The 12,155-nt window shown below is 37.4% G+C and overlaps 1 protein-coding gene across 1 annotated transcript; it reads right to left on the reverse strand.

The window, feature by feature from the left end:
• Positions 1-9,476: 9,476 nt before the first annotated feature.
• On the reverse strand, positions 9,477-10,148 carry LOC101997023 (keratin-associated protein 26-1). Its single transcript, XM_013353171.1, is given in 1 exon segment — positions 9,477-10,148. A coding segment is annotated over 1 exon segment (672 nt).
• Between the last annotated feature and the right edge of the window lie 2,007 nt (positions 10,149-12,155).

The raw sequence follows: 12,155 nt of genomic DNA on the forward strand, positions 1-12,155 counted from the left end.
CTATAGGATAGGATCATTTCAGGTTCCCTATCCTCAGCTGCCTATCCTCAGCTTATGTAACTAAAATTATCTTATTTTTACAGAAAACACCAATTCTTCAAATCAAATTTCTTCTCCCATTTCAAGAAGAGTTGTCAGGCATCAGTCGCTGCTGTATACAAAGCAATGGCATGCTGGAACTTGCAAACTGACTTTTTAGAAATAGAAAAGATCTAGAGAATAGATGTCTGTGTAAATGTTTTTTTTTTTTCTGTACAATTGTGTTCACTGTTTAATGGACATTCTAAACTATTTTCTGAATAAATGACACAGAATGAATGTGTTTGTAGGTTTAATGTTAAACAAAAACATCACGTGCTGTGCCTATGTACTTCCAGACTCTCCCTCTGAGTTGTCGTTGTTGTACGTATGTGTGTGTAACTGTTACTTTTTTGGTTCAAACCTCTCAGGCTTTTCTTCTTTTTCAATATACAAATCTTTGTGGGTATTGTTTGGAAAACTTTGGTCTACTTGCTTTCTTTTCAAAAGGAATTGAGCAAGGATGGGCAGCTGGTTGCTAATTTTACACTGAAATTCTTCCACCACGATGCTCTAAGGAATTTCCTTGCTTCTGGGGCCTCAAAGTCCTGTTTCATTCTAATAATTCTAATAGTGAGAGTGGCATAGGGGAAAGCGGGGTTTCTCTACAAGAAACAAGACAGCAGGTGAGCTTTAACATACAGCAGTTGGTTCAGCCAGCAGTTGTCATGGTTCTGTAACCAACTTACAGGTCTGTGTTGCAGGTTGTCTCGAAGGCAATCACTACCCCAGAGATGTACTTCAAACTGAACTGAAAATACCTGGTAATTTTTTGCCAATAAGAATTTCATAAGAAGATGTAAAGCATTTTTTTTCTACTGCAAGGAAGAATGAGGGCTTATTAGCACAACTATACCCTGGAGCAGGAGTTGCATTTTGTGTGTGTTTGTAACATTTTCTTGTGTGCTCTTTCTTCCCATCATGTATTCGTGTATTTGAGTCTGACAGTAGACCACTTACATTAGTACTTAAACTGCGATCGAGGCTAGAATATGTGATGTCACTAGCACTACTTCAGGGTAGAGGCAGCACAATGCTTGTTTTGGAGGGTGTTCTCTCAATCTGTCTTTGAAATCATTGATCTTAAGTATCTAGAGACAAACTAATTGCACCGCTGCATGTGTTACAAGTGCTCTTTACTAAGAAAATTTAATTTCTTCAGGTCATGGAAATAAAATGGTTTCAGTGCTTTCCATAGAGCTACCATCTGAAGTTATTAACAAATCTGGTCAGCTCTCCTTCTCTGAAAGTTACCCATATTGAAAACCCATTATTAATTTTTTAAAAAATTGATAAGACATGTAGACAGAGAACTCAATGCATTATTTTTTAATTCTTTCAGGAAATGCTAGTATCTTTAAACTTTGGATGAGAAGAAAATAAGATAATGAAAGACAGAATTCAAAGGCCAACTCTTGATGATCTTCAAACTCTGTAAGTTAATGGCTGTGGCCCGCTGATTATGGTCAAAGAGGTACATCACATAAATTAGTGGGTAGAACCTCTGAGTTCCCATAAGTGCTGTCTTTATTTCTAGGTCTTAATGAATAGCTGTTTCCTATGTTTATTGAGTGAGTGTTTCCTGATTAATGGGCCATGTTTCATACTGCCATGTAATTTCCCATATATGCCATGATAGAACTTGTCAGCATTGCTATAATTAAGTCAGCACCTACTGTAGCTAACAGAACATTTGTTGATGTGTATAATAATCATTTAGAAGGTTTGACAGTCTACTATGTTCTTCAGAGAAGCATTAAATAATCATACAGTGTTAACAATTTACTCTAGCCGGGCGGTGGTGGCGCACGCCTTTAATCCCAGCACTCGGGAGGCAGAGGCAGGCGGATCTCTGTGAGTTCGAGGTCTACAAAGGGAGTTCCAGGACAGGCTCCAAAACTACAGAGAAACCCTGTCTCGAAAAACCAAAACCAAAACCAAAACAAAAACAAAAACAAAAACAAAAACAAACAATTTACTCTATAAGTGCATTAATTTAACATGAGAGTTTAAGAAATTTGCTGTGCAGGTCATTGGTATAAAGGTTATATTAAATACTATATGAATAGATTTGTATTCTGATACTGAAATGTTGAGCTTCAGTTGAAATAACCACATATCTAATGTCCATTTGCAGCACTATTTCTCTGTGCTTAAATGAGGCACCTTTATCAGACCGATATGAATGATGCTGTATTAGAGATGTACACTGTCGTTAGAGATGGGTTGGCTCTCAGTCCACCCTTGTTTGTGATACTGTGATTTGAAATTTGAAAGTTCTGTGGTAGTACATTCTGTGGTCTCTCTTTTGCAGTATTTTCAGACATGGTGCATTTTATGTGTGTCATATGCTCATTAAACTTAACACTCTTGATATTCTTGAAACTTCGATGTCACAGAAAAAAGAGTCACCTCATAGAAAAAGGTCAGTGTTCCACAACACAAAAATATGACAGTATGCATATATAACAGAGACACTTTCACTAATACAGAGGAATGTCTTCTAATTATTTATGTTCATAAAGGAAATTGTTAGATGCCTCAGAGGATAAGCAACTGTGAGCTCTTAAGCCAATTTTTAGTTTTATTGCCAGGCATATCTTTCAACACAAATAGATTAAAAAGAGAAAACAGCATGCTTTTGTTTCAGTGTACTAGCCAAACTTGGAACATTTTATTTTACCAATAGAAACAGAGAATGTTCCTGGTTCACATGTCAGCAATAGTTATTATCAATTAATGTTAAGAAAAATGCGCTAATTTTTGAAGCACAATTAATAAAAATTCATATCAGAAATGAGGTTAAACCTGAAGATTCAAAAAGCAAAACAGCCAGCCAATGGCTTTTACCTCGAACTCAGTCTGAAATAGTGATCCTGTGTCCTAGAATCTCAGAATGAGACTGTGTCTAAGAGCTGTCTCCCCCTACTCTGGTGTGGAAAGTACTTCTGTATATGCATTGCTTTTATTGATTAATGAATAAAGAAGCTTCTTTCAGGTGATGTCATAACAGAATATAGCCCCACTGGAAAGGTATATACGGAGAGTAGGTGGAATCAAAGAGAAGCCATGTAGCCCCGCCAGAGACAAACATCAGATGGAACCTTGCTGGTAAGCCACAGCCTTGTGGTAATACACGGAGTTAATAGAAATAGGTTAAATTAAGTTGTGAGTGCTAGCCAATAAGAAGCTAGAGCTAACAGGCCAAACAGTGATTTAATTAATACAGTTTCTGTGTGGTTATTTTGGGGATGAGCAGCTGGGAACAAACAAGTCGCCTCTCCCAATACCACCCCCAGTCTTATGTTCCTCTCTAAGGCTAGGATTAAAGGCATGCACTACTGGGATTAAACACATGCACCATCCAATTTCTATAGCAACTAGGGTGGCTACTGAGATTAAAAGTGTGTGTTAGAATAATCTGGTCTGTAAGGCTGACCAATGGGACTGTTTTACTCTCAGATCTTCAGGCAGTCCTTATTTATTAAAATACAGTTAAAATGCCACTACATTTCCCTTCTTTTCTTAAAAAAAGAAAGCTATAACTAATATAAGAAAACTAGAGACAATAAGTACAAGGACTATATACAATATATACAGGTAATAAATACATCAACAGTGCCTAGGCCATTTGCGTTTGATGAATTCAGAGAAAATATTTTATATTTATCCAATCTTGGTGAGCCCAAAGTCTTATACCTAATTTACTTTCTATCATAACATGCTTTCTCTGTCTGGTAAACTATATCTAATCTTCAACTCCCTCAGAGACCCAAGAAGGAAATAATATTACCCATGTAAGCAGAAAGTGCAAGTAAGTGACTTCCAAAAAATGTGAGTAATGTCAGAAATAGTTGGTTGCCTGGACAGTCACCCAAAGTCCCTCTGTAGTGTTGGGGCATCCATCTTCAGCCAACAGGCTTAGCATATTTGACAGACTTTTCTGTAAAGCAGAATATTTTATGTCCTGCTTGTCTAATTAGGACAGCATTCTGTCAGCATTCAAGACAGGGACATTTTCTTGCCCAGTGGCTTACTTTTGCCACAAAGAAAATAAACTCCCTCTGGAGATTCTCTGATACACATTATCTTCTCTGAAGTAGATTGATGCTGCCCAGGAGAAGACATGTCTCACTGTCATAAAAAAAAGAAAAACCCAGGTTATTAAAAATATTTTAAATGTCATATTCTGTAGATCTCAGAAGTATTTGAAGATGACCTACCTTTATTTGACCTTGAAAACATACCTAATGTGACTGCAAGTTTGAATATACTAGGTGATTAACTACTAACCTATATTTTCATTATCCTAAACAGTTGATAATAATAATTTTCAAGGAAATTTGTATTACATTTTTAAATGACCTGTAGAAGTACAATACTTTGAACAACATTAGAAATATATGTACCATATGTTTTAACAAAATTAATCTCAAATTTGTATCAATATACTAAATTTGTATGCAATATGCAAAAGTAAAACCAATGCAAAACATTTTTTAAAAATAGCCACTTTCAAAAAAGTAGATTCAATAATATACCTTTTAATTAAGATCCTTGAACCTAATTTCTTTTGTTTAGCTTTTATTCCTGATCATTACTCATAACAACTTGTAACCAGCACATTAAACAAAAACAAACATCCATAATCCATTTTTTTGGAATGTGGGTGTAGTATTCTAAGTTACTTCTTGCTGATTAGGGTGCTGGTATTCTTATGGGGACCTAAAGATAATTTAGGATTATGGTTCCATCCCTTACTGGAGCATTCTGTGAGGCTAGGCATTTTAGCCATTAGTCTTAAAGTTGTTCTGGATGTAGAACTCAGAGGAAACTGCAACAAATGTTCTCTGAAACTTTGGATCATCTGGGTCATCTGTGCCCACTGTAGAGTTTTCAGGGAGTTTTTCCTTGATGAAATCTTATTTTTCTTAACCAAGAATGAATCCACAGCCAATCAAACCTTATTTTTTTTTAACTAAGAATGAATCCACAGCCTCTCGTATCCTGTGGAAACATAATTAAAATCTCTTTTCCAAAGTAACATATCTTTTGAATTAAAATTTCAAGTCCAAGCATGTTCAAAATATATAAATGGGGTCAATCCAGCAACATTTATAATCTAAAGTCTTTTAGCAGCTGTTACTCCTTCCTCAATAGTCAAACAATTCAATGACAACAGAATGATATACAGTATCCAGATTCTCTGTGCATTTTTCATCTTTACATGGAAGCTAACTGGCGTGGATGGGAGCTGGTAGTGTTACTTTTTCCCCCCAGCCCCAGGTAGCTAGGTTTGGGTTCTGATTCCTAGAGCTAGAGTTCCAATCCCAGCCCTTGCTTGCGCTAGAGTCTAAAAAGCCTCAGGTTAATGGCTTTTTCATAAATCCTTGACCCAAAAAGTTGGGCGTCAAATGAAGGACTATTAATAAAACCTCAGGGTCAGAAATTAGGATTCAACCTGTAGTTCTGAAAAGCAAAACAGCAGGATACTGGATCTTACCTGTACCTCAGTCTGAAATAGCATTCTTGTGTAAATGAATCTCAGAATGAGACTGTGTCTGAGAGCTGTTGTCCCATTCCACCACTGTTTTATATTCCTGTCTAGGGCTGAGATTAAAGGCGTGTACCACTGAGAAATTTCTATAACAACAAGGGTGGCTACTGGGATTAAAAGTGCATGCCATTGTGTCTACGGGGATTAAAGGTCTCTGTCATTGTGGTTACTGGTTGAAATGCCTCTATAAATTTCTTACTCAAATAGTAGTGGACTCAGTTAAAAAGATTGGAAACATTCTAATTACTTGAAAGAAGACAAATGCAGGGCATTGAACAAAATATTGAAAAAAATATTTAAGAACTGTCAGGGCAAATGTGTCAGACATTTCAAAATTAAGAATATACTTTAAATTTCATGTCATTTTATATCCAGGGCTACTTTCACATCCATATGTGAAAGTATATATACATATACATACATAAATACACACACACACACACACACACACACACACACACACACACACACATATATATATATATATATATATATATACAATACCTTCCAAAGACCTTGCTTATAGCTTGAATCTAAGTAAATAATCACATGGAAGTCCTTTGGAAGGTCTTATGTGGATAGGTCGTGTTGAAAATTATTAAATATCATCATCTGGATTGATATATTTTATGTTTTTCAAGCAAAGAGTTCTGTAATTACTTAAGTAAATGTGTATGGCAGTTCCATGTATCATATCCTACCAGTGACCAACATTTTCACCTCTGTGACTTCAAGAATTAGACACATTACACTTTCTTACAGTATATTATTGAGAACAAAGAGTTTGAACTTCCTGAAAGTTTGAACTGAAAATTTTAACTATGTCATCCAATGTTTTTATTCAGTCAGGAAATAAATGGATAAATTAGATAAATGAATACCATTAAAGCCTCTAGAAAAGAATATTGTTGCTTATCTCTGCTTACCTGTTATAAAAAGAAATAACTCAGATATGATAGCCACAAAAAGAAAGGGTGAAAGAAATAAATAAAAAGAAGAAGGCACAGATGAGGTAAGCAGCCTCCTTCACCTCTTCAGTAGTCATTTTCCTCTTAAAATCTTAACTCCAAATCTGCACAAACTCCAAAGGGACACCACTGGGTGAATAGTGAATGAATCCCAAACACTATATTTTCAAGTTCCTCTCAGTCTACTTGTCTATGATTTAGAGCAAGTCTCCATGAAGTCTTTATTTTTAATTAGAGAACCATCTGGCTGAGCTTCCTCCACTTTCAGTAAACCACCAGTGCTTGCTGCACACATTTCAACATACCTGATGGGGATGACCTGTAGTATGAAGGCCACTTGTTTGTTTCCCGACAACTCAGCCCCAAAATAATCACACAGAAACCAGTATTTGCAGTACTGTTTGGCCAATAGTTTAAGCGTATTTATGGCTAACTCATATCCTAATCCATCTCTATTAATCTGTGTATCGCCACGTGGCTATGGCATACTGGTTAAAGTTCTGTCCGGTGTCTGTCTCTGGAGGGGGCTACATGGTTTTTCCCTGATTCTGCCTCCTTTCTTCCAGAACTCAGTTTAGTTTTATCCACCTCCTTCTCTTCTGATTGATTTTAGTTTTAAATCAATCTTGTTAGATATTAGTATAGCTATACCCGCTTGTTTCTTTGGTCCATTTGATTGGAAGACCTTTTCCCATCCCTTTACTCTGAGGTAGTGTCTGTCTTTGAGTTGAGGTGTGTTTCTTGTAAACAGCAGAATGTTGGATCCTGATTTCATATCCATTCTCTTAACCTGTGCCTTTTTATAAGTGAATTGAGTCCATTGATATTAAGTGATATTAGTGACCAGTTGTTAGCTGTGGTTATTTTTTTGGTGGTAGAGTTTGTGTGTTTCCCTTCTTTGAGTTGTGCTGGTGGAGGGTTGTCAGATGCTGGTGTTATTATGGGTGTTTTTGGATTCTTTGTGATTTTCCTTCTAGTATTTTCTGTAAGGCTGGGTTTGTGGCAACATATTGTTTAAATCTGTTTTTGTCCTGGAATATCTTGTTTTCTCCATCAATGGTGAATGCAAGCTTTGCTTGGTATAGTAGTCTGGGCTTGCATCCATGTTCTCTTAGTGTCTGCAGCACATCTATCCAAGACCTTCTGGCTTTCATGGTTTCCATTGAGAATTCAGGTGTAATTCTGATAGGTTTCCCTTTATATGTTACTTGATGTTTGTCCTTTAGGGCTCTTAATATCTGTTCTTTATTCAGTATGTTTTGTGTTTTGATTATTATATGGAACAGGGATGCTTTCTTTTGATCCAGTCTATTTGGTGTTCTGTATGCTTCTTGTACCTTCATAGGAGTATCCTTATTTAGGTTGGGAAAGTTTTCTTCTATAATTTTGTTGAATATATTTTCTGGGCCTTTGAGCTGTAATTCTTCTCCTTCTTCTACACCTATTATTCTTAGGTTTGGTCTTTTCACGGTGTCCCAGATTTCCTGGATGTTTTGTGTTAAGAGTTTGTTGGATTTGTTTTGTTCTTTAATCAGTGAGTTAATTTCCGCTATAGTATCTTCAGTGTCTGAGATTCTTTCTTCTATCTGCCTAGCTCTGTTCCACTATAGCTCTGCTATAGCTTCAAAGCAGTCCTTTATTAACCAATGGTATTCACAGCATACAGAGAGGAATCTCCCATCAACGACCCTGCTGTTGGCACAGGATCTGACACACTAAATATACTGGACAAGGTCTTTGGCATTCTTCTCCTTTCCCAGTTCCCTCCTGCTGCACCAACCTCGTTTCATTCTGCATCATCCTCAAGATCCCACATTTGACCTTGGTCTCTATGCCCAGGACACACCTTGCTCAATTCACAAGGTTATTCTCTTTGAATTCAATAAATACAATTTAGCTGTCAGTTTTATGCATAATTTTTATTGAAAGTATATTTTTTTCATATAATATACCCTGATTACCATTTCCCCTTTCTTTACTCCTCCCAGTTCCTCTCTACTTCTGCTTTTCATCTGGGTCCAACCATTTCTGTCTCTCATTAGAAAACAAACAAACCACTAAAGGGTAAATAAAATAGAATAGAGTAAGATAAAACAAAACATACACATGGGAATAAGACAAAATAACCAGAAGGAAAAGAGCCGAAGAAAAAGCACAAGAGACAAATATAAAGACAGACACTCAAGGAACCCCAGAAAAATACAAAGCAAGAAGGCAAAATGTCCATAGGGTGAAAATGAAAAAACAAAAATTAAAATAAATGAATAAAAATAATAAACTAAAAATGATAGGATTTAAAAAGGAAAAAATGCTATGACCATATTATGAGACAAGGGATCCTTACAATGGACTTTGAGTTAGTTTCCTGTTAGGTATCTACTGTTTGGCATGCATTCTACTCTTGAGGGTAGTTTGTTTCTGCAGTGAGACTTTGGTGGAGAAAAACTTTAGATGATAACTTACATACAGGCAATTATTTCATCCCTTATCTGTCAGAACTCATTATACTCCTCGAATGCTAAACCACTGCCCAGGTGTCAGGTAAGAGCAAACTGTACAGCATCACCTGGCAAGCACTTGAGGGTGCTCATTTTTGTGTTAGCATGAAGTAATGAAAGATAAATCAATACACTGGATTCTTAATTCAGAATTAGTCTCATTTATTATAATATGAATCGTAGCAGGTACATAGTCCTCCCACTTGAGAAATATTAACTATAATGTGGCCAGAGATTTTTACATCAAGGAAAGATCGAAGCAAGTCACAATGTGAAAGGAAGTTTAACTCAGACACAGTCCAAACAAGAAAAAGCAATTAATACTCAGAAGGAAGGAGAAGTCCAGAGGGTTGCAATTTCAATCCTGGCTCTTCACTACTGTTGTTCCCTAGAAACAGGAGGCTGCTGCCCTCATTGTGCAGAGCAGGATGGACGACAGGTGCCGAAGACGGGGGTCACTGGTTGGCAACCACCAGAGACAGGCTGCAGAGGTCTGAAGCTATGTGACACAATGTGAATGGTTTGCGGGCCATACCCCATGCAACCTGAAGGCCTGCATCCATAAGGGACAATGCCCACAGGTCGGCAGCTGTTGGATACACAAGGGAGTGGGCGGTAGCTGCCAGACCCACAGCCCACAGGCTGGCAGTTGTTGATGAAGGGACTCACTGGCCGGTAGCTGCTGGACACAATGCTCACAGGCCTACAGGATGCTGGGTGGCAGACACCAGAGATGACGGATGAAGCTGGAAAATAGCCAGAGCCTTGACAGGGTCTGGGAACGTAGCATCCAGAAGAGCAACAGGTGTTTTCATAGTTGTTGGCTTCATGTCTGGCTGGCTGGCCTCCCGAGCGTTCTCCAAAGGTCTCCGGGCAGTTGTTCATGAACCAGGTATGATCCTGACAGTTGCTGGGTATGCAGAAGACCTCTCCACAGCCCATGTTTGAAGAACACAGGGCAAAGGAAGAAGGGGCAGCTGGGAGATGGCAGGAGTTTCTGAGCGATCCTGAGCTGCAGTTTCCAGAGCAGTTGTTACGGCTAGTCATGGTGAGCGTTTGAGAGCGTTGGAGGTCTAAGAGAAGACGTGAGCAGCTCTGTGATTCTGACACTCATTCGTCCTGTCTCTTTATATACTCTCAGAGAGTGGCAGTTCTGTATGCAGACTCATCTTCCTTGTTGTTTGAGGCTGCATCTGAACTCTATTATGTACAGGAAGTAGGGCTCCTACCTCTCATAAAACTGGATGATCCCTGCAATCCCTTCCATCGATTGAGTATAACTATAAATCAGAGTGACTGGATTTTAATGGGGTCCTTGGTAAAGTTACACCAACCCAAACAGACACTTTGGAAGCCTATGGACTCATGCTCTAGTTCTAATCACCAGTGCACGACCATTTTTATGAGCATTCTCTCTTGGAATCGCCCCTGAAAGTTGAAGCAAACTACTCTGAATAATGAGAAGTTATGCATAGCTCACTGGAAAGTAATTCCATTCTTTTTGTACATTGGAAAAAATATTTAAGAAGTAAGAGTTGCAAATTAAATGAAAACATTTTCAACTTTTATAATCAAACGAGTTTTAAATGCCATATAGGGAAAGACTCCTGTGTGTTTTCCTTTATTTCAGCATCTGAACATAAAATGGATACCCCTGAAAATATGTTTATTCAGAAAATGAGTGCTTGCTTCATTAATTTCTGTAAATGAATAAACAGTCATTTGAGATTGTGCTTTGTCTGTGATTCTTTTGAATATAGGTAATGAGGTTGAATTCAGTTAAAATGATAGATTCCAGTTTGAACAAGGGCAAGGAAATACAATTCCATCAAGAAGGCTGGACAAAATGGCACTCATCATGAGTTCAACAGGCTCTATGTGTTGCAATGTTATTCATGCTACCACTGTAAAAATCTTTCTGGATAAAAAGAAAAGTGTCTATTATGATGACCATGACAGCATCCTGTTTTATTTCATATATTACATCCCGACCTCAATTTCCAAAAAGGACTGCATGCAAGGGTTGGCATAAATAATAGCATTAGCATAAACGTGAGCTTTCCTTAGGTTTGAGTACTTTGGAGGTTCTTTAGAAATGTGTATGTTTCTGCAAACTTGTCTTAAATGCATGAAAGTGGTCAGCGTCCACTACCCCACCACATTTATCACCCACTGGCATGGCCAGTAGCTCCATTGGCTATTTTAATGGGAATTTAAATTATCTGTTGAATCTCAATTCCATCCCCTCTGGCTAAGAATTCAATTTAAATCACAGCACTTTCTTCTATTTTAATGTCTAGTGGTCATGGCCACACTTATCAAGTCTCCCTATGCCCAGAAAAGTAGAAAATATGAAATAATCCATTGGTTTCTCTACAGCAATGCAGGTCTCTTTTACCAGAAGGGTTATGTATGAAGATGAACTCATATACAATCTGAGGTCTTAGAGTCTTATGATAAATTTATCTCAGCACATAAGGTCAGAGGCCAGTAGTGTTTGATGGCTTGTGCCTGATGTGATGAAGGAACTGCATCCCAGGACTTCCTCTCTGGGTATTCTGTACACAATGGCTAGAGTCAACTTCTACAATCCTGAACACATTGTTAAGTAGTATTAGTAAGAGACATTGCCATATTTGGGTGAATGTTTATCAAATTTATGTTTAGATGCTCTTTACATGTACTTATCTCTAGAATAACCAAGAACCAAATTCGTGTCACCAGCGTCACTAAGGTGGACTTGTGTGCATCAGTTTCATCCGTCTTCTATGTATTCATGGGTATTTTTTTCCTAAAGGGAAGTGTTATGGAGCCAAGAGCAATGAATAATTAGTCATTATTTATTCCTTGACCTACCTGGTGGCATCTGTCTGCTCTCAATTCATCCTTATAATTTTAGAAGGCAAAATTTTACTGTTTTAATATTCATATCAGAAATAGAGAACATTAAAGTAATAGACATAAGAAAAGTATATAAGCATATAAAAATCCCTTATATCTCCAAACATTTTTATTCCCACAATCCAATATGGCATTATACAGGAATGAATTGAT

This window comes from Microtus ochrogaster, chromosome 2 (assembly GCF_000317375.1).
Source record: "Microtus ochrogaster isolate Prairie Vole_2 chromosome 2, MicOch1.0, whole genome shotgun sequence".
Lineage (NCBI taxonomy): Eukaryota > Metazoa > Chordata > Mammalia > Rodentia > Cricetidae > Microtus > Microtus ochrogaster.